This window comes from Oncorhynchus kisutch, linkage group LG15 (genome assembly GCF_002021735.2).
Source record: "Oncorhynchus kisutch isolate 150728-3 linkage group LG15, Okis_V2, whole genome shotgun sequence".
Lineage (NCBI taxonomy): Eukaryota > Metazoa > Chordata > Actinopteri > Salmoniformes > Salmonidae > Oncorhynchus > Oncorhynchus kisutch.
Genome location: NC_034188.2, coordinates 54,734,326 through 54,756,730, shown reverse-complemented (window position 1 = coordinate 54,756,730; position 22,405 = coordinate 54,734,326). Strand labels below are relative to the sequence as shown.

General features: G+C 44.5%; 3 protein-coding genes and 1 pseudogene across 4 annotated transcripts; 3 read left to right on the top strand and 1 right to left on the bottom strand.

The window, feature by feature from the left end:
• Positions 1-9,316: 9,316 nt before the first annotated feature.
• Positions 9,317-12,119, top strand: xaf1 (XIAP associated factor 1). Of its 2 annotated transcripts, XR_004203118.1 has the most exons (8): positions 9,317-9,486; positions 9,893-10,028; positions 10,145-10,201; positions 10,430-10,643; positions 10,805-10,875; positions 11,050-11,241; positions 11,404-11,520; positions 12,008-12,119. XR_004203118.1 is itself a non-coding variant. In XM_020502917.2 (7 exons), the coding sequence occupies exons 1-7, from the start codon at positions 9,443-9,445 to the stop codon at positions 11,434-11,436; spliced, it is 747 nt and encodes a 248-aa protein (XP_020358506.1). In that variant the 5' UTR covers positions 9,317-9,442; the 3' UTR covers positions 11,437-11,978. The 2 variants fall into 2 exon arrangements, 1 of the variants encoding a protein (XP_020358506.1); XM_020502917.2 differs by lacking the exon at positions 12,008-12,119 and having other exon boundaries at positions 11,404-11,978.
• Positions 12,120-12,172: 53 nt separating this feature from the next.
• LOC109905510 (F-box only protein 39) lies at positions 12,173-14,994 on the top strand. Its single transcript, XM_031790551.1, has 3 exons — positions 12,173-13,354; positions 14,135-14,311; positions 14,648-14,994. Exons 1-3 carry the CDS (start codon positions 12,194-12,196, stop codon positions 14,774-14,776), a joined length of 1,467 nt encoding a protein of 488 aa, XP_031646411.1. The 5' UTR covers positions 12,173-12,193; the 3' UTR covers positions 14,777-14,994.
• LOC109905512 (tektin-1) lies at positions 14,971-20,132 on the bottom strand. The gene is made up of 8 exons (XM_020502916.2): positions 20,017-20,132; positions 19,485-19,697; positions 19,139-19,304; positions 18,104-18,232; positions 17,877-18,023; positions 17,146-17,371; positions 15,768-15,964; positions 14,971-15,374 (listed from the first exon to the last, which is right to left on the bottom strand). The coding sequence occupies exons 2-8, from the start codon at positions 19,672-19,674 to the stop codon at positions 15,215-15,217; spliced, it is 1,215 nt and encodes a 404-aa protein (XP_020358505.1). The 5' UTR covers positions 19,675-19,697; positions 20,017-20,132; the 3' UTR covers positions 14,971-15,214.
• A 77-nt stretch (positions 20,133-20,209) lies between these two features.
• On the top strand, positions 20,210-22,402 carry LOC109905511 (centrosomal protein of 55 kDa pseudogene; annotated as a pseudogene).
• The last annotated feature ends 3 nt before the right edge of the window (positions 22,403-22,405 follow it).

Here is a 22,405-nt window from a genome sequence, read left to right as displayed (position 1 = left end):
CCTGTTCCAGTATGTTTGTGAGCAGTGAATGTTGAAACAGCCTGTTCCAGTATGTTTGTGAGCAGTGAATGTTGAAACAGCCTGTTCCAGTATGTTTGTGAGCAGTGAATGTTGAAACAGCCTGTTCCAGTATGTTTGTGAGCAGTGAATGTTGAAACAGCATGTTCCAGTATGTTTGTGAGCAGTGAATGTTGAAACAGCCTGTTCCAGTATGTTTGTGAGCAGTGAATGTTGAAACAGCCTGTTCCAGTATGTTTGTGAGCAGTGAATGTTGAAACAGCCTGTTCCAGTATGTTTGTGAGCAGTGAATGTTGAAACAGCCTGTTCCAGTATGTTTTGTGAGCAGTGAATGTTGAAACAGCCTGTTCCAGTATGTTTGTGAGCAGTGAATGTTGAAACAGCATGTTCCAGTATGTTTGTGAGCAGTGAATGTTGAAACAGCCTGTTCCAGTATGTTTGTGAGCAGTGAATGTTGAAACAGCCTGTTCCAGTATGTTTGTGAGCAGTGAATGTTGAAACAGCCTGTTCCAGTATGTTTGTGAGCAGTGAATGTTGAAACAGCCTGTTCCAGTATGTTTGTGAGCAGTGAATGTTGAAACAGCCTGTTCCAGTATGTTTGTGAGCAGTGAATGTTGAAACAGCCTGTTCCAGTATGTTTGTGAGCAGTGAATGTTGAAACAGCCTGTTCCAGTATGTTTGTGAGCAGTGAATGTTGAAACAGCCTGTTCCAGTATGTTTGTGAGCAGTGAATGTTGAAACAGCCTGTTCCAGTATGTTTGTGAGCAGTGAATGTTGAAACAGCATGTTCCAGTATGTTTGTGAGCAGTGAATGTTGAAACAGCCTGTTCCAGTATGTTTGTGAGCAGTGAATGTTGAAACAGCCTGTTCCAGTATGTTTGTGAGCAGTGAATGTTGAAACAGCCTGTTCCAGTATGTTTGTGAGCAGTGAATGTTGAAACAGCCTGTTCCAGTATGTTTGTGAGCAGTGAATGTTGAAACAGCCTGTTCCAGTATGTTTGTGAGCAGTGAATGTTGAAACAGCCTGTTCCAGTATGTTTGTGAGCAGTGAATGTTGAAACAGCCTGTTCCAGTATGTTTGTGAGCAGTGAATGTTGAAACAGCCTGTTCCAGTATGTTTGTGAGCAGTGAATGTTGAAACAGCCTGTTCCAGTATGTTTGTGAGCAGTGAATGTTGAAACAGCCTGTTCCAGTATGTTTGTGAGCAGTGAATGTTGAAACAGCCTGTTCCAGTATGTTTGTGAGCAGTGAATGTTGAAACAGCCTGTTCCAGTATGTTTGTGAGCAGTGAATGTTGAAACAGCCTGTTCCAGTATGTTTGTGAGCAGTGAATGTTGAAACAGCCTGTTCCAGTATGTTTGTGAGCAGTGAATGTTGAAACAGCCTGTTCCAGTATGTTTGTGAGCAGTGAATGTTGAAACAGCCTGTTCCAGTATGTTTGTGAGCAGTGAATGTTGAAACAGCCTGTTCCAGTATGTTTGTGAGCAGTGAATGTTGAAACAGCCTGTTCCAGTATGTTTGTGAGCAGTGAATGTTGAAACAGCCTGTTCCAGTATGTTTGTGAGCAGTGAATGTTGAAACAGCCTGTTCCAGTATGTTTGTGAGCAGTGAATGTTGAAACAGCCTGTTCCAGTATGTTTGTGAGCAGTGAATGTTGAAACAGCCTGTTCCAGTATGTTTGTGAGCAGTGAATGTTGAAACAGCCTGTTCCAGTATGTTTGTGAGCAGTGAATGTTGAAACAGCCTGTTCCAGTATGTTTGTGAGCAGTGAATGTTGAAACAGCCTGTTCCAGTATGTTTGTGAGCAGTGAATGTTGAAACAGCCTGTTCCAGTATGTTTGTGAGCAGGAATGTTGAAGCTGTTCCAGTATGTTTGTGAGCAGGAATTGCAAGCCTGTTCCAGTATGTTTGTGAGCAGTGAATGTTGAAACAGCCTGTTCCAGTATGTTTGTGAGCAGTGAATGTTGAAACAGCCTGTTCCAGTATGTTTGTGAGCAGTGAATGTTGAAACAGCCTGTTCCAGTATGTTTGTGAGCAGTGAATGTTGAAACAGCCTGTTCCAGTATGTTTGTGAGCAGTGAATGTTGAAACAGCCTGTTCCAGTATGTTTGTGAGCAGTGAATGTTGAAACAGCCTGTTCCAGTATGTTTGTGAGCAGTGAATGTTGAAACAGCCTGTTCCAGTATGTTTGTGAGCAGTGAATGTTGAAACAGCCTGTTCCAGTATGTTTGTGAGCAGTGAATGTTGAAACAGCCTGTTCCAGTATGTTTGTGAGCAGTGAATGTTGAAACAGCCTGTTCCAGTATGTTTGAGCAGTGAATGTTGAAACAGCCTGTTCCAGTATGTTTGTGAGCAGTGAATGTTGAAACAGCCTGTTCCAGTATGTTTGTGAGCAGTGAATGTTGAAACAGCCTGTTCCAGTATGTTTGTGAGCAGTGAATGTTGAAACAGCCTGTTCCAGTATGTTGTGAGCAGTGAATGTTGAAACAGCCTGTTCCAGTATGTTTGTGAGCAGTGAATGTTGAAACAGCCTGTTCCAGTATGTTTGTGAGCAGTGAATGTTGAAACAGCCTGTTCCAGTATGTTTGTGAGCAGTGAATGTTGAAACAGCCTGTTCCAGTATGTTTGTGAGCAGTGAATGTTGAAACAGCCTGTTCCAGTATGTTTGTGAGCAGTGAATGTTGAAACAGCCTGTTCCAGTATGTTTGTGAGCAGTGAATGTTGAAACAGCCTGTTCCAGTATGTTTGTGAGCAGTGAATGTTGAAACAGCCTGTTCCAGTATGTTTGTGAGCAGTGAATGTTGAAACAGCCTGTTCCAGTATGTTTGTGAGCAGTGAATGTTGAAACAGCCTGTTCCAGTATGTTTGTGAGCAGTGAATGTTGAAACAGCCTGTTCCAGTATGTTTGTGAGCAGTGAATGTTGAAACAGCCTGTTCCAGTATGTTTGTGAGCAGTGAATGTTGAAACAGCTGTTCCAGTATGTTTGTGAGCAGTGAATGTTGAACAGCATGTTCCAGTATGTTGTGAGCAGTGAATGTTGAAACAGCCTGTTTCCAGTATGTTTGTGAGCAGTGAATGTTGAAACAGCCTGTTCCAGTATGTTTGTGAGCAGTGAATGTTGAAACAGCCTGTTCCAGTATGTTTGTGAGCAGTGAATGTTGAAACAGCCTGTTCCAGTATGTTTGTGAGCAGTGAATGTTGAAACAGCCTGTTCCAGTATGTTTGTGAGCAGTGAATGTTGAAACAGCCTGTTCCAGTATGTTTGTGAGCAGTGAATGTTGAAACAGCCTGTTCCAGTATGTTTGTGAGCAGTGAATGTTGAAACAGCCTGTTCCAGTATGTTTGTGAGCAGTGAATGTTGAAACAGCCTGTTCCAGTATGTTTTGTGAGCAGTGAATGTTGAAACAGCCTGTTCCAGTATGTTTGTGAGCAGTGAATGTTGAAACAGCCTGTTCCAGTATGTTTGTGAGCAGTGAATGTTGAAACAGCATGTTCCAGTATGTTTGTGAGCAGTGAATGTTGAAACAGCCTGTTCCAGTATGTTTGTGATGTGAGCAGTGAATGTTGAAACAGCCTGTTCCAGTATGTTTGTGAGCAGTGAATGTTGAAACAGCCTGTTCCAGTATGTTTGTGAGCAGTGAATGTTGAAACAGCCTGTCCAGTATGTTTGTGAGCAGTGAATGTTGAAACAGCATGTTCCAGTATGTTTGTGAGCAGTGAATGTTGAAACAGCATGTTCCAGTATGTTTGTGAGCAGTGAATGTTGAAACAGCCTGTTCCAGTATGTTTGTGAGCAGTGAATGTTGAAACAGCCTGTTCCAGTATGTTTGTGAGCAGTGAATGTTGAAACAGCCTGTTCCAGTATGTTTGTGAGCAGTGAATGTTGAAACAGCCTGTTCCAGTATGTTTGTGAGCAGTGAATGTTGAAACAGCATGTTCCAGTATGTTTGTGAGCAGTGAATGTTGAAACAGCCTGTTCCAGTATGTTTGTGAGCAGTGAATGTTGAAACAGCCTGTTCCAGTATGTTTGTGAGCAGTGAATGTTGAAACAGCCTGTTCCAGTATGTTTGTGAGCAGTGAATGTTGAAACAGCCTGTTCCAGTATGTTTGTGAGCAGTGAATGTTGAAACAGCCTGTTCCAGTATGTTTGTGAGCAGTGAATGTTGAAACAGCATGTTCCAGTATGTTTGTGAGCAGTGAATGTTGAAACAGCCTGTTCCAGTATGTTTGTGAGCAGTGAATGTTGAAACAGCCTGTTCCAGTATGTTTGTGAGCAGTGAATGTTGAAACAGCCTGTTCCAGTATGTTTGTGAGCAGTGAATGTTGAAACAGCATGTTCCAGTATGTTTGTGAGCAGTGAATGTTGAAACAGCATGTTCCAGTATGTTTGTGAGCAGTGAATGTTGAAACAGCCTGTTCCAGTATGTTTGTGAGCAGTGAATGTTGAAACAGCCTGTTCCAGTATGTTTGTGAGCAGTGAATGTTGAAACAGCCTGTTCCAGTATGTTTGTGAGCAGTGAATGTTGAAACAGCCTGTTCCAGTATGTTTGTGAGCAGTGAATGTTGAAACAGCATGTTCCAGTATGTTTGTGAGCAGTGAATGTTGAAACAGCCTGTTCCAGTATGTTTGTGAGCAGTGAATGTTGAAACAGCCTGTTCCAATATGTTTGTGAGCAGTGAATGTTGAAACAGCCTGTTCCAGTATGTTTGTGAGCAGTGAATGTTGAAACAACCTGTTCCAGTATGTTTGTGAGCAGTGAATGTTGAAACAGCATGTTCCAGTATGTTTGTGAGCAGTGAATGTTGAAACAGCATGTTCCAGTATGTTTGTGAGCAGTGAATGTTGAAACAGCATGTTCCAGTATGTTTGTGAGCAGTGAATGTTGAAACAGCCTGTTCCAGTATGTTTGTGAGCAGTGAATGTTGAAACAGCCTGTTCCAGTATGTTTGTGAGCAGTGAATGTTGAAACAGCCTGTTCCAGTATGTTTGTGAGCAGTGAATGTTGAAACAGCCTGTTCCAGTATGTTTGTGAGCAGTGAATGTTGAAACAGCATGTTCCAGTATGTTTGTGAGCAGTGAATGTTGAAACAGCCTGTTCCAGTATGTTTGTGAGCAGTGAATGTTGAAACAGCCTGTTCCAGTATGTTTGTGAGCAGTGAATGTTGAAACAGCCTGTTCCAGTATGTTTGTGAGCAGTGAATGTTGAAACAGCCTGTTCCAGTATGTTTGTGAGCAGTGAATGTTGAAACAGCCTGTTCCAGTATGTTTGTGAGCAGTGAATGTTGAAACAGCATGTTCCAGTATGTTTGTGAGCAGTGAATGTTGAAACAGCCTGTTCCAGTATGTTTGTGAGCAGTGAATGTTGAAACAGCCTGTTCCAGTATGTTTGTGAGCAGTGAATGTTGAAACAGCCTGTTCCAGTATGTTTGTGAGCAGTGAATGTTGAAACAGCATGTTCCAGTATGTTTGTGAGCAGTGAATGTTGAAACAGCATGTTCCAGTATGTTTGTGAGCAGTGAATGTTGAAACAGCATGTTCCAGTATGTTTGTGAGCAGTGAATGTTGAAACAGCCTGTTCCAGTATGTTTGTGAGCAGTGAATGTTGAAACAGCCTGTTCCAGTATGTTTGTGAGCAGTGAATGTTGAAACAGCCTGTTCCAGTATGTTTGTGAGCAGTGAATGTTGAAACAGCCTGTTCCAGTATGTTTGTGAGCAGTGAATGTTGAAACAGCATGTTCCAGTATGTTTGTGAGCAGTGAATGTTGAAACAGCCTGTTCCAGTATGTTTGTGAGCAGTGAATGTTGAAACAGCCTGTTCCAGTATGTTTGTGAGCAGTGAATGTTGAAACAGCCTGTTCCAGTATGTTTGTGAGCAGTGAATGTTGAAACAACCTGTTCCAGTATGTTTGTGAGCAGTGAATGTTGAAACAGCATGTTCCAGTATGTTTGTGAGCAGTGAATGTTGAAACAGCATGTTCCAGTATGTTTGTGAGCAGTGAATGTTGAAACAGCCTGTTCCAGTATGTTTGTGAGCAGTGAATGTTGAAACAGCCTGTTCCAGTATGTTTGTGAGCAGTGAATGTTGAAACAGCCTGTTCCAGTATGTTTGTGAGCAGTGAATGTTGAAACAGCCTGTTCCAGTATATTTGTGAGCAGTGAATGTTGAAACAGCCTGTTCCAGTATGTTTGTGAGCAGTGAATGTTGAAACAGCCTGTTCCAGTATGTTTGTGAGCAGTGAATGTTGAAACAGCCTGTTCCAGTATGTTTGTGAGCAGTGAATGTTGAAACAGCATGTTCCAGTATGTTTGTGAGCAGTGAATGTTGAAACAGCCTGTTCCAGTATGTTTGTGAGCAGTGAATGTTGAAACAGCCTGTTCCAGTATGTTTGTGAGCAGTGAATGTTGAAACAGCCTGTTCCAGTATGTTTGTGAGCAGTGAATGTTGAAACAGCATGTTCCAGTATGTTTGTGAGCAGTGAATGTTGAAACAGCCTGTTCCAGTATGTTTGTGAGCAGTGAATGTTGAAACAGCCTGTTCCAGTATGTTTGTGAGCAGTGAATGTTGAAACAGCCTGTTCCAGTATGTTTGTGAGCAGTGAATGTTGAAACAGCCTGTTCCAGTATGTTTGTGAGCAGTGAATGTTGAAACAGCCTGTTCCAGTATGTTTGTGAGCAGTGAATGTTGAAACAGCCTGTTCCAGTATGTTTGTGAGCAGTGAATGTTGAAACAGCCTGTTCCAGTATGTTTGTGAGCAGTGAATGTTGAAACAGCCTGTTCCAGTATGTTTGTGAGCAGTGAATGTTGAAACAGCCTGTTCCAGTATGTTTGTGAGCAGTGAATGTTGAAACAGCCTGTTCCAGTATGTTTGTGAGCAGTGAATGTTGAAACAGCATGTTCCAGTATGTTTGTGAGCAGTGAATGTTGAAACAGCCTGTTCCAGTATGTTTGTGAGCAGTGAATGTTGAAACAGCCTGTTCCAGTATGTTTGTGAGCAGTGAATGTTGAAACAGCCTGTTCCAGTATGTTTGTGAGCAGTGAATGTTGAAACAGCATGTTCCAGTATGTTTGTGAGCAGTGAATGTTGAAACAGCCTGTTCCAGTATGTTTGTGAGCAGTGAATGTTGAAACAGCCTGTTCCAGTATGTTTGTGAGCAGTGAATGTTGAAACAGCCTGTTCCAGTATGTTTGTGAGCAGTGAATGTTGAAACAGCCTGTTCCAGTATGTTTGTGAGCAGTGAATGTTGAAACAGCCTGTTCCAGTATGTTTGTGAGCAGTGAATGTTGAAACAGCCTGTTCCAGTATGTTTGTGAGCAGTGAATGTTGAAACAGCCTGTTCCAGTATGTTTGTGAGCAGTGAATGTTGAAACAGCATGTTCCAGTATGTTTGTGAGCAGTGAATGTTGAAACAGCCTGTTCCAGTATGTTTGTGAGCAGTGAATGTTGAAACAGCCTGTTCCAGTATGTTTGTGAGCAGTGAATGTTGAAACAGCCTGTTCCAGTATGTTTGTGAGCAGTGAATGTTGAAACAGCATGTTCCAGTATGTTTGTGAGCAGTGAATGTTGAAACAGCCTGTTCCAGTATGTTTGTGAGCAGTGAATGTTGAAACAGCCTGTTCCAGTATGTTTGTGAGCAGTGAATGTTGAAACAGCCTGTTCCAGTATGTTTGTGAGCAGGGAATGTTGAAACAGCATGTTCCAGTATGTTTGTGAGCAGTGAATGTTGAAACTACATGTTCCAGTATGTTTGTGAGCAGTGAATGTTGAAACAGCATGTTCCAGTATGTTTGTGAGCAGTGAATGTTGAAACAGCATGTTCCAGTATGTTTGTGAGCAGTGAATGTTGAAACAGCATGTTCCAGTATGTTTGTGAGCAGTGAATGTCAGTGAACATAGTATCTCTGTGTTGTGAATGTGTGTTTCTCACCATTCTCACCATATTCCCTATATAGTATATAGTGTTTTATAACTTGTTAGTGCGTGTGGTGTTTGTTGCCTTAATGACAACATGTCATGTGGGTGTCATTGAAAAAGTATGTGTCCCACAATACAAAACATGACCTTATCTGTTGTAACAGTGACATGTCTGGACAAGACTATAAACTTGAAATATAATTCAACCATGTCTGTTTGATTGAGCAGTTGTGTTGTGTAATTTGTCATCCTCCGTATCTCCAACAAAGAGGTCAATTCCTCCAGCAGCTTTAGAATAGAATTGAATAAATATAATAATATACTCTATCCTATCATCATCGTTCGTCTCCAACAAAGAGGTCGATTCCTCCAGCAGCTTTGATCTTCTCCGAGAAGGAATCACACTCCTCTATGAGGTTGGCAGCGTACTCATCCAGAATATGGGTGGATCCAGATTTGATGTCAATGTGCTTAAAGAAATTATTCCAGATGAAGGAATGGTAGCTCTCTGGGTGATTCCTAGGAATACCTGCATAGTTCGTTGAGAATGTACATTTTTGTCAGCGGGGATGGTCGATTTCGGCCGTAGATCTCCATGGTATTTACCTGGATGTTATTAGGAGAGGTTCAGCGGATACTAAAACACACCTTTTGTAATGGTGACAAAGGGCTTTACAGAGAAACACTCATCTGTTTCATCAGCTGTCTTGGTGGCTGGTCTCAGACAATTCCGCAGGTGAAGTAGCAGGATGTGGAGGTTCTGGGCTGGTGTGGTTACACGTGGTCTGCGGATGTGAGGCCGGTTGGACATACTGTCAAATTCTCTAAAATGACATTTAGACTTACACTTAGGCTTATGGTAGGCAAATGAACATTACATTCTCTGGCAACAGCTCTGATGGACATTCCTGCAGTCAGCATGTTAATTGCACGTTCCTTCAAAACTTGAGACATCTGTGGCATTGTGTTGTGTGACAAAACTTCACATTTTAGAGTGGCCATTTATTGTCCCCGGCACATGGTGCACCTGTGCAATGATAATGCAGTTTAATCAGCTTCTTGATGTGCCATACTTGTCAGGTGAATGGATTATCTTGGCAAATGAGAAATGCTAACTAACAGGGATCTAAACAAATTTTTGCACAAAATTAGAGTAATAAGCTTTTCGTGATCTTTCCGGGATCTTTAATTTCAGCTCATGAAAGATGGGACCAACGCTTAACATGTTGAAAAAAATCTAGTTTCTATTTTCAATTGACGTAACTTTAAACAATATTGATTTTCGATCTGAAAAACGTAATGTAACAGCCAAGTAACATTTCTCCAGGTTTACTTTTATTTAGAAAATTAGCACTATGATCACATGACCTCAATGTCGCTAGTTTCACAATGCTATTTCCTACGTCTCCTGAGACGGGTTGCACCAGTTGGGCGTAAAACAATTGGTTTTAAATGCTTGGTCGGGCGTAAGCTACTGGTTTTGGAATCATAATTTACACCTTTTACGCGATGGCAGACAAAGAAGAGGACACAACCCGTGTCTGTGACCAGTGGTGAGATAATTAAACATTTTAATATGTAAAACGTCCAAAAGAAAGCATCAAAGTAACAGTGGATATTCTTCAGCATGAACTGGTAGAATATATGCCTTAGTTTGTTGAGAGAGACTGTTCACTTCATAATAAGATACATTGTCAATAATATTCACTGGGCTGCCACAATTTCAGCTTTACAAGAGGCATTTCAGTCAATACATGGAATCATAGTCTAGAATCTTTGAAAGGGAAAGTGCAAGTTGTCGAAAATATAAATAATCAAGTAAAGTACAGATACCCCAAAAAACAACTTAAAGTACTACTTTCAAGTATTTTTACTTCAGTACTTTAAACCACTGCCCACTCAGGTCAGTGGTCTTGTGGTGCCTCTAACACTTCTCCTGTGCTCGTGTTCAACTGTCAGTCACAAGGAGGTGGCTGTGTCCAACTTTGCCTTGCACGAGTCCCACTGCCAGCGGTTCCTGTGCCTGTGTCCAGACTGTGATGAGCCGGTTCCCAGACAGCTTTTGGAGCAGCATCATCAGGACCAACACACCCAGGTAAACCACTCTGCTGTAATGAAACCAGGATCACTTCCAAATACTTGAATAGATGTTGAGAGATAAAGGGCCCAATTGTATATGTTCGATATATTGACGTTTCATCACTCCCACAGGTGAAATGCACCAAGTGCAACAAAAAGGTGGAGCGTTGCCAGCTACTGGACCATGAGGTGAGACTGCTCAACGGTCACCCGCATTGCCACACACACACACACACACACACACACACACACACACACACACACACACACACACACACACCATGGCGATGCCGTTTCAGTGAATGGATTGGAATGAGTTCCTCTGCATGATCGTCATAATCAAACTGTAATTGATACAGGTGTATAATAACGATTGTTATAAAGAATGAATCACCCCCCCCACCCACCCCCCCTCAGTCGGACGAGTGTAAGGAAAGGCTGCAGTGCTGTGAGTTCTGCCAGCTGGAGCTGCGGCTGTCGGCCATGGCGGAGCACAGCGTGGCGTGTGGCAGTCGCACCGAGCGCTGCTCCGACTGCGGATGCTACGTCACTCTGAGGGACCAGCCGGAGCATGCCCAGATCTGCCCTGACCTCTATGTTCCCGATAACCCCTCCCCACCATCCTCCAACGGTGAGGCTACCCCCACACTTCAGTTTAAGTTGATTTGCCATATGTAATATTCAACCCATTGGAAAATGGAAATCGTAATCACTATCCAGTCAGATGAGTTTGATATGATGGTGTTCAATGTTGTGTAATATTCAAACTAATGTGGTGTTTTCTGGATGCAGGCAGGCGAACAGCAGTGGTTTGCAGGAGCTGTATGAGGTCTTTCCCATTGGAGGAGATGGCAGAACATCAGGTATGTTCTTATTCAACAGCATGAACCCAAGTCATCATCATCAGATCATTCCTCCTTGTTTTGCCACCTATATTAAGCCTACTTCTGGGACAAACAAGTATTCTCAATGCAGATTCTCCATGGAAAGAGCTTTGTGTTTAAATTACTTGTTCAAATCTCTTCCCCAACTGCTAGCTGTGGTGTGACCACACATCAGAGGAGGCTGAACAGGAACAGCCCAGTCCTCTTTTGACCAATTCTATGAAGTCCGCATTGTTCTCAGCCCAAGGCAGGAGGCAAGAGGGGAGAGAGGGGAATATTGACCAGATCAGCACCTGTCCCCACTGTCACCTGGCTCTCCCCGTAGTCACACTACGATGGCATGAGGTACAGCGCTGTCCCAAAAACACAGTAGCCTTCTGGGTTGGGTCAATTCCATTTCAATTCAGTCTCCAACCCTGGAATTGACCCAAACCCTGGTCCCCTTTTTAATCATTTGGAGTGATGAAAAAGAGACAAACTAACTGGGTCTTTTGTTTCTTCTTTCAGACTAAATGTCAAATCCATGTCAACTTGAAATGAGAAACGTGCTCAGAACTTCTGAAGGATCACTCCATGGTGAATTGGTGTAGTGGTTGACAAATTATTAATAACACAATGAACAAGGTTAGTCGTGATTTATTTGAGCAAATCGCAAGTTATTTTTAGCCGAAAATTTGTATTTCAGAGGCAGTTGAGTTATTTCTGGTGACTGGATGGGTTGGGGGTAACAGTAAGAGATTAGGACTTATTATATTAGTCAGGATTCTTCTCTACAAGAGAACAAGTGTCCTATTCTATGATTGTTGTATAATACATTGTTTACAACTGAAATGCAGTATGTTCTGAAAATGGGAATGTTTTCTCCGTCATTGAACTCATCAAAATTTGTACATTTTAATATTTGTTTACTAATGTACATAACTGATTTACAATCAAATGTTTTGCTGTACGCACACTTAAGGATATTATATTTTTTGTTAATAATGGATCCAAATACTGGTTTTATCTTCTCCTATTGTGATGTCACAAGGTGTCTCTTTGGTTTCATGGTGACAACAATAAAAGCTGTGAAGGTTCCAGAGCTTCAGTTTTGGTGTCTCGTCATTTCCAGGTGACAACTGGGACACATTGATGGCCACCCAACGGACACGTGTCAATGTGTCCTCTGCTTCGCTGTAGTCCAAGTGAACCCCAGAGTCACATAGAATACATTTCAGACTACAGGGAGAACTATTTCTTTACATTTGGTGGATGAATCTGAGAGACGTGAGTGGTTGGGCAAAACTTTTCCTTGTAAATGAATTACTCCGAGGATCCAGAGGAACAGCTCTCGGAGGATGAAAATGAAGAAGAAGAGGGGGGGGAGGATGAAGGAATAGAGATAATGGATGAGGAGGAGGAGGAAGAAGGCGAGGCGGAGGAAAATGAGGAGCCTAAACTGGGCTGGGCTAACCTCCCGGACGTGTGTCTGCGGCAGGTGTTCTGGTGGCTGCATGACCGTGACCGTGTCAAGGCGGCCCTGGTGTGTCTCCACTGGCACCACGTCATGCGCTCGCCCTCTCTCTGGAGGGTTCGAACCTTCAACTTCTCCGGCCGCATCTCCAGAACCCGCCGCTCGGAGCTGGAGACGGCCGTGTGTTACGCCAAGACCTACGGCGCTTACCTGGAGGATCTGGAGATCCGTTTCTCCCACCCCCTCAACTCTCTGGTGTCCCGGCGCTTCCAGCAGACGCTGAGGACCTTCCTCGCCGCGCTGCGTAAAACCAGAGGCGGACTACGCCGCCTAACTGTCAACCACATGGAGCTGGACCGCGCCGCCTGGTGCCGCAGCGTACGCAAGGCGCTGGTGCGCAGCCTCACCTTCTACCTGCGCCGCGAGAGCTCCCGCCTGGGCTACTTGAGCCTGCGAGGGGCCCGCCTCAACCTGCCCCAGGGCCTGGAGGTGCTGGAGGCCGTGGCTGCATCTCAGCAGCACATCCACCTGGGCCGCCGGCCCGGCATCACCCACCTCAACCTGGAGGACTTCTTCTCACAGCCGCTGGCCGTCTTCATCAGCCCCGCCTTCCCCCAGGTCATGAACCGCTTCCAGGGCCTCTGCACCCTGACCCTCAACTACAGCTGCCTGTCGGACGAGCTGCTGGCGGCCCTGTCCGCGGCGTGTAGGAGCCTGGACGGGGGAGGGTCCCTGCAGACGTTCACCATACGATGCCATATCCACGAGCCCCACATCCAGGTGGTCTGGGGGGATGCCTGGTCCCATCTGGCCCAGCGTTGTCCCGACCTCCGTGTGCATATCACAGTGGAGCGGATCCTCGACATGGACAAGCTGGGGAGGATTCTGCTCAGAGAGATCCCACTGCGCTCGCTCAGTCTCACCAGTTGCTACTTCAGTGAACAGGACTGGAGTGTCAAGCCTGCCCTTACCAACCTAGTGCCCTACTACAGGAGCTGTTTACAGGTGAGGATTGGTTTCTCTACCCGGCAATACACAGTAGCAGTCAGCTATGGAGCGATGATGGCACCATTTAGGCTACTGGTTGGTGTGGCGAATAAGTCTGCACAGTATGTGTAGTGTATAAAGTGTTTTTTCATGTTCGTACATTGTCTTTTTATATCCATGCATTTCAGACAGATTAAGCCTAGTCCTGGACTAAGGGAATCTCCATTGAGAATGTGTTTTAGTCCTGGACTAAGGGAATCTCCATTGAGAATGTGTTTTAGTCCTGGACTAAGAGAATCTCCATTGAGAATGTGTTTTAGTCCTGGACTAAGAGAATCTCCATTGAGAATGTGTTTTAGTCCTGGACTAAGAGAATCTCCATTGAGAATGTGTTTTAGTCCTGGACTAAGGGAATCTCCATTGAGAATGTGTTTTAGTCCTGGACTAAGAGAATCTCCATTGAGAATGTGTTTTAGTCCAGGACAAGGCTTAATCTATGTCAGGGAAACCATCCCCAAGGACTGCATTCAATCGGTATTGCAGAAGTATCGCGTAAAATGTACATTTTAAAGCTAATGTTGCCGCGTTTGTGGAGACTGCGTTCACAGTAAACACTGCATACGTCAGCTCAATCGGAAACAACCTTTACATTGTTATGCAGATCTTCCGCGATACGGAATGAATCCACGGAATGAATGAACTGTCAATAGGAAGTCGGTGGAGCTCATACTTTAACAAGAAACATGACTCCATTCTTGAAGTGTCGTGAATCTCTCTCCACCCCATTCCGTGGGTTAGAAACTGACCCTGGACCTGAACAACAGCCACGAGTCTGTGGACGAGGAGCTGCTGGAGGTGGTGCTGCTGTGCAGCCAGCTGGTCTACATGAAGGTCTGGGCATTCCTGGACATCAGCTTCCTGGACCGGCTGCTGCAGAAACGCCTGGAAAAGAAGATCATCCTAAGGACCATCAAGGTGAGCCAGAGCTCTGGGAGCCTACCAACCTGCGCACCAATCTATGTCCTGGCATTGAAGCAATTTACTGACACAAGCTCCACACACTAGCCTGCTGTGTTCTCCTGCCCAGTGAACAGGGATATTGCAGGCATTTTAAAGTCTGTTTGGGTCATAAATGAAACAGCCTTCAGCTGGGCAGTCATCTTTGTCAGTTCTTAAAGGGGCAGGTCCCATTTTCCTTCCTCTACTACTGATGACACTTCATGTGCTGTACCTAGCTATAGCAATGTGCATTACTGTATTATGTGAGCAATATACTGTCTGGTTTATAATCTGCTTGTGTTTGTGTCCCAGGTGCGGATCTACATCAACAAATATGAGACTCAGGACGAGGATGAGCAGCTGGAGGAGGTGTACTCTCGCTACAGACAACTCATCAACTCCGAGCTCCATTACTTTGCCATCTCCTACCCCATGCTCTGACTCCTGCCTGACAGACACGTGGGTCCATAAAGAAAGCATTTTTTTTTTGTATATTAGCACCAGTTAAAGGAAGAGGAGGAAGGAACTACAATTTGATGCACAATCATGATGGGTCTGGCAAATACACACACTCTCTTTCACACACACACACACACCGCCATCGCTGTAAATAAACACACGCTCCACAACTCTGATCTTGCTTTTCTTCAAACCCAAATATTGTATTAAAATTGATGCAAACAATACAAGCACTCCAACTTTCCATCACAATGTATACCTCATATTTTATTTATCAGTCAAATGTAAAATGCTGGCCTGGGTATGTCAGCATAATCTAAAGAGCCCCACTGTGGCCATGGTCTAGGCTTGTCCCAGATCTGTTGATGCAAGACAGCACAAAGAGATCAGGGAGCAGGCTTGTCATGGTGGGAGTGGTATTCAGAAGCTGTGGATGGAGATGGGCTGGCGGAGCTGGGTGCAGATGACCTCGTCGATGTAGAGAGAGTGGGACTTGACCTGGATCTCCTCTTCCAGGATCAGCTGGGAGCGGGTCAGGGCCAGCAGCTCCATCTCCGACTGGGCCTGGGCCTCTCGCAGTCTGGGGGGGTCACAGGGTCGACACAGGACAATGGGAGACTACTACAACTCATGGCAAATAGGCGAAACATTCAATATGTCATTCACATAATACGCTCGGGAAAAGTCTCTTAAACAGAGATGCTGTATCTACTAAACAAAAAGACTTGAAATGAAAGCTGTGATATCCTGTTTGAATAACAAAACCATGAGTGTAGAGAATCACTGATCACTGGGTTGTGTCAGGATAACTAATCTTATACTTCGTACAGAGCTAAAACATGACTGTAAAGTACTACAAAATAGCTTGACTTGTAGTTGAAGTGAAAATAGTGGCCAGAAATCCTAGATAGGTTAGAAGAGATCAGTAGGAAGAGTTAGGTACAGTAGACAGGAAAGTGGAGTGCATCGTCACCTCTTGATGTGTGCAGTGAGCTCCTGGACCTCTGAGAGCAGGCGGACCTGGGCCGGGTCATGGCAGAGCTCGATGCTGGGTCTCTGGCTGCGGGCGGACAGCCGCGTCTGGGCCACCTTCAGGGGACCTGCTTTGTCGTCGATGGCCACGCGCAGGGCCTCCAGGTTACACTCCTGGCTGGCCACCTCTGACAGAACCTTTTAAGGGGGAAAGGAGGGAAATCATTCCAGTAACTAATCATAGGGGGAATCATTCCAGTAACTAATCATAGAGGGAATCATTCCAGTAACTAATCATAGAGGGAATCATTCCAGTAACTAATCATAGAGGGAATCATTCCAGTAACTAATCATAGAGGGAATCATTCCAGTAACTAATCATAGAGGGAACCATTCTAGTAACTAATCATAGAGGGAACCATTCTAGTAACTAATCATAGAGGGAATCATTCTAGTAACTAATCATAGAGGGAATCATTCCAGTAACTAATCATAGAGGGAATCATTCCAGTAACTAATCATAGAGGGAATCATTCCAGTAACTAATCATAGGGGGAATCATTCCAGTAACTAATCATAGGGGGAATCATTCCAGTAACTAATCATAGGGGGAATCATTCCAGTAACTAATCATAGGGGGAATCATTCCAGTAACTAATCATAGGGGGAATCATTCCAGTAACTAATCATAGGGGGAATCATTCCAGTAACTAATCATAGGGGGAATCATTCCAGTAACTAATCTTAGGGGGAATCATTCCAGTAACTAATCATAGGGGGAATCATTCCAGTAACTAATCATAGGGGGAATCATTCCAGTAACTAATCATAGGGGGAATCATTCCAGTAACTAATCATGGGGGGAATCATTCCAGTAACTAATCATAGAGGGAATCATTCCAGTAACTAATCATAGAGGGAATCATTCCAGTAACTAATCATAGGGGGAATCATTCCAGTAACTAATCATAGGGGGAATCATTCCAGTAATTCATCATAGGGGGAATCATTCCAGTAACTAATCATAGGGGGAATCATCCCAGTAACTAATCATAGGGGGAATCATTCTAGTAACTAATCATCGGGGGGATCATTCCAGTAACTAATCCCAGGGTGACATGTAACTGAGTGGTTAAGAGTGTTTGGCCAGTAACTGAAAGGACGCTGGTTCAAAACCTTGAGCTGACTAGGTTTAAAAATCTGCCGACGTGCCCTTGAGCAAGACGTGTAACCCTAATTGCGCCAGTACGTCGTTCAGGATAAGACCGTCTGCTAAATGACTGTAATTTAAAATGTGTGGGAATTGCTTCAGTAACTAATCATAGGGGGGGGAATGGCTTGGGTTAAGCATATAAACACTTTTTCACATTCCTGCTTACCTTTACCAAGTGGTCCTCTAGTTGTCCTTTGGCTGCCTTGGTCTCCTGGACCTGCAGCCGGAGGGCAGTGCCCATAGCCTTGTGCTGCCTGCGCATGTCAGCAGCCGTCTGCTCCAGGAGGCTGTCCACCAGAGCCCTCAGCGACAGGGAGTTGTTCTTCTCGCGCTCTGCTTTGAGGATGTTGATGTTGGAGAAGGTCTCCCACTCCTCTGGTGTCACAGTGGCACTAGGATTGGAGGGATTAAATGTTGTATGTTTTTTGTTCAGCGTGTCATGAAAGGACGGCAGGTTAACCCGGCTGTACCTCAACCGGCCGTGATTGGGAGTCCCATAGGGTGGCGCACAATTGGCCCAGCGTCGTTAGGGTTTGGCCGGGGTAGGCCGTCATTGTAAATAAGAATTTGTTCTTAACCGACTTGCCTAGTTAAATAAAGGTAAAATAAAAAATTTTAACCGGTAGAAAAGGTTTAGATAAGTAGGGTGGTTAGAGGAGGTATTACACTGACCTCTGCTGGCTGAAGGGAATAATGCTTCTAATGGACCTACTGTATGCAGAATGCCCCAACTATCCATTACAAAGCACTGTGACAGGCCTTCTATTTCTATCTGTAGAATTAGGACTTTTGCTGCAGGTGAGGCTGCATTCCTGGTGAAGATTAAGGGATGATCTTTTGTTTCATTGTATTTCCTACTGCCCCACATTGCACAAACACAAAGCGTCAGCGTTTTACCCTGGTGCTGCGAGCGATGTCTGACTTGTCGCGTTGTCAATATTCGGGGAGGTGCTTGTGAGGATGGAGCAGAAACCATCAATCTGCTCTGCTTGGAACTTGTCCCGTAGGTCCTTCTCTAGGTAGTACTTTGCAGAGCGGTTCAGTCTGGAGCCAGAACAGAAAAATAATGAGATAATGAGACTTGATCGTGTGTGTGTGATGAACCACTTCCTCCCCTCACCCACCTGATCTGTTCATTGGTCTGCTCCAGGGTGCGGTTCAGCAGGGATGCCACTCCCTCGATCACCTCCCTTTCCTTCATCAGTTCCCGCTCCACGTCGTCATGTACCAGGTCAATGGAAACACGCCTCTGCCTGAAACACACATGGAGACAGATGGTCACTTAAGGCAAAAATCAAAAGTAGGGTATAACGCGAAGGTCTAGGGAAAGGGGGATACCTAGTCAGTTGTACAACTGAATGCATTGAACAGAAATGTGTCTTCCGCATATAACCCAACCCCTCTGAATTAGAGAGGTGCTGGGGACTGCCTTAATCAACATCCATGTCATAGGCGCCTGGGGAACAGTGGGTTAACTGTCTTGCTCAGGGGCAGAAAGACAGGTTTTTACCATGTCAGCTCAGGGATTCAATCCAGCAACATCTCGGTTACTGTGTCCCAACACTCCTACCCACCAAGCTACCGAAAGTTTGTGAATTTAAATCTCATCATGGATAACTTTAGCATTTTCGCTAATAATCAACTTTTCAACTACTTACAACTTTTTAGCTACTTTGCAACTACTTAGCATCTTAGCTAACCCTTTCCTTAACCAATCTCCTAAACCTAACCCCAACCCCTAGCCTAAACCTAAAGTTAGCCACCTAGCCAGAATTTGTAACATATCATACATTAAAAAAAATTGTAACACTGTACGTTTAGCAAATTCATTACATTTTGTACATTTTACAAATTGGTAACATATAATATGAATTGTAATTCGTAACATATCAAACAAAATGGGTGATGCACATCCACAAATTAATACATACCATATGAAACGTAACATATCATACTAAATGGAATCCCTAGAATTTACATACAGCATAACACGAAATGCTCTGATACCAGGTTGCACGACAACTGAAGGATCTCCTTATGTATCTGTTGGTCTTAGTCTGGTGACTCTAGGTCCCTGTTGGAACAGTGAGAAGACTCCTTCCCACCTATTTGTGTATCACTGCATTTTCCAACTGACTGATTGGGAGTTTACTCCTCACCGTTCAGTCAGGCACTGCAGGGCAACTCTGAGGGGCTCGGCACAGCTCTCCAAGGCTCTCTCCACCCGGCTTTTATAGGATATCAGCACCTCAATCTCCTGGACAACCTCTTCCAACTTCTGGTCCAGCTCTGTCCTCCAGAATTTGATGTCATGGATTCTCTGCTCTGAACACAGAGATAGGATGGTAAGAATGGTGTAAGGTTGGGTATTATCAGAGGTTGTCATGTAATGTATGTGTCATTACAAAGTGGAACAGACAAACCATTCGTTTGCAGTGATGGATCAACCACTACTTTGACAGAAACAGATGATGTTATCACCTCTTCTAATTGATGTAATCTTACCCAGTCTCTTGTTGGCATCCTGTTGCATGCGTTTGGCTGCCATGCCACTCTCCTCTATCAGCCTCTTACTCTCAGCCGTGAGTCGCACAGAGCGTGAACGCTCAGCCTCCGCATTCCCATAATGTATTTGGTTTACAAGCCTCCATTCTGGTGGCAGGAACTTGGGCGGAGGGTCCATCAACCTAGACATTTCTCCACTGCAATTCTCTCAGTCTGGAAGGGGGGGAAAACAATCATCTTTCCTTTCAATAAAGAAACAACATCACAAATGTCACTCAATAAGGTAGATTAATAAGGCAGATCATGTTTTACCAAAACTAGTAAATAGCCTGGCAAACTACCAACTAAATAGCAATTAGCTACAGTAGCTAACTATGATGGGCATTTATTTTATTTGACTCGCTACAGTAATGTTAGCACGCTAGCTAGCTAGCAAGTTGTCATATAAACTTGAGCAAACTAGCTAACAAACATGGCTTGCAAAATGTCAGTAAAATATAAGTTGCGAGCTAAATCTCTCTTCTTACCATACCTTTACTGTGCGGTGTGAAACACTGGTTCGTGTCAAAAGTTGCAACAATGTTGCCCGTCTTGTCTGCAATGAATGAACTCAAGGACAGGTTGTAAACAAACGGTTGCTAGGTCAACGCAGGACGTCGTAATCTGGGCGGAGCTATCAATCGCGGGAAACTTAAAAGGGCAGCGGAGGGATCAGATCTGTGTGAGGCAATTTGCTAGCTAACGTTAGCTTATCTTAGCAACGATGTCATCCAGCAACAAAAACAAGGACAACTTCGTCGACAAGACAGGTGGAAGGCTGTGTTGCTCCAAAAATGATATGAAGATCAGTAAACTCAGAAAGGAGAATGCATATCTCAGGAAGTCATTGGATGAGCTGTCTCCTCAGAAAGGAGAACGATCAGATTCTGGAAATAACAAGCTTTTATTAGAGAAAATCCTGTCACTGGAGACTCTACGGGAGAAGAACGCTCAGCAGCTGCTGGCCAGAGACCAGGAAATCTGCTCTCTTTGGCAGCAGGCCCATGCGGCAGAAGGTGAGACAGTGGCCGGTCTGCAGGCCCAGATAGACCACTATGTCAGGGAGGCCGACCAGAGAAAAAAACTCTTCCAGTCACTCCAAGCCGAGACAGAGGACGTTAAGAACAAGCTGGTGTCCGTGTCTGCTAAGTGCCAGGAACTGGATAGTAGACCTGGCGCTGAGCAGCAGAGCTGCCCATCAGATGGACAGGTGCTCACCACCAGTACTGCAATGAGCCACGACCACCTCACAGATGCCCTGGAAAAGAACCAGCAGTGGCTGGCCTACGACCAGCAGAGAGAGGCGTATGTGAAGGTGGTGTTGGCCCGGGTGTTTGGGCTGGAACAGCAGTTGAACCAGGCCAAGCAGGCCCTCGCACAGCAGCATAAAGACGCCCACTCAGAAGAGAGGTCAGTGCAGATACAGAAGCACTATGAGAAATTGTTACTGACGACCAAGAGGGAGCTGGAAACTCAGAGAGAGCAGGTCAACACAGCCCAGAGACAACTGTCTGAGCTGCAGTGTAGGTATGAGGAGAAGCAGAGAGAGGTGGGAGAGGTGAGGCAGCAGTTCCAGGAGGAGAGGCTGAGTATCTGGCAGAGTGTCCAGAAGGAGAAGCGTCGCTCTGGGGACAGAGAGGGCCATCTGTGGGATGACATGGAAGAGCTCCAGGCTAGACTAAAGGAAAAGGAGACCAGGTCTGCTGAGCTCCTAGTACAGGTGAATCTACTGCAGAAATCCCTACTGAGCCTGCATGAGGAGCAGAAACGCGTCACAATTCTGGAACAGCAGATCCAGGTGTCCGCCAAAGATCTGGAGGATGAGAAGCGAGAGTGTCAGTATTTACAACAACAGCTCCACAAGGTGTTGAAGGAGTTACGCAAGGCAAAGGACCACGTTGCCAAACTCGAGTCAGAGAAGGGGCAGAGGGAGTTGTCCCGCCTGTACGAGGCCAGCGCTCACTGCAGACCCCCAGCACCCCTGAAGCGCTCCAAAGAGAGCGTCACCTCCCACTCTCAGGTCCCCAAGCTGCTAGACGAGAGCTTCTTAGAGTGCCCCAGCTGCCAAGCCCAGTATCCCACCAGGCACCACCGAGAGCTGCTGGCCCACCTCGAGCACTGTCTGTAAACACTGGCTGGGCTGTACAGGGCTGGCTGGAAGCATAGAAGTAGGCCTAGATCTATCCAATCGATTTAGAATCTAGTCCTATTTTTATGGCTGGGAGTACCCGCCCCGATAAGGAAGTCTGGAATAGGCTCGGGGGAACATTTTATCATTCTAAAACGCACTAAACTTCCCTTTTCAAAATGTTATAGCTGGTGCAAACGCCAGCTGCAATGCCATGGTTACTTTGTGCACTGCGTCTGTGTGTTGAGCAGAGTCAAATGTAATTCCTCCATGTGTACTGTATGTACCTTGGTCCTGGATTGCTACTGGATCAGATTGGGGATCAAACTGGAAATAGCGCTTACTGTATACTGTAAGGAACGCTGCTTCAAGCCAGTGAGTGTATGTTATAAAGCCCTTTATAACTGTTAAACTTGTTTACTCACTCAACCTTTTAATTTTTTGGACATGTTTTTCTCTCTTTGACTAAAGTGTAAATCAGTTTCCTGGTTTAAAATACTTTAGATCATTTTGATGTTCAGAGACTGTTGGGCATTGTTGTTCCTAATGCCCATTATTATTATCCTTGCATAAATCTTCTAAATACTCGTTAATTAAAAAAAAAAATCTTTCTTGTTCTAGAAATGTATAGTTCTTGTTTCCAACTAAGATGATAGTTTGTAAATTAAGCAACATCTTATTACAATAAAATAAAAAGGTTACATTGTATCAAAGAAGATCTAGAAATGACTGATTGTATTTCTCTTCCAGACTC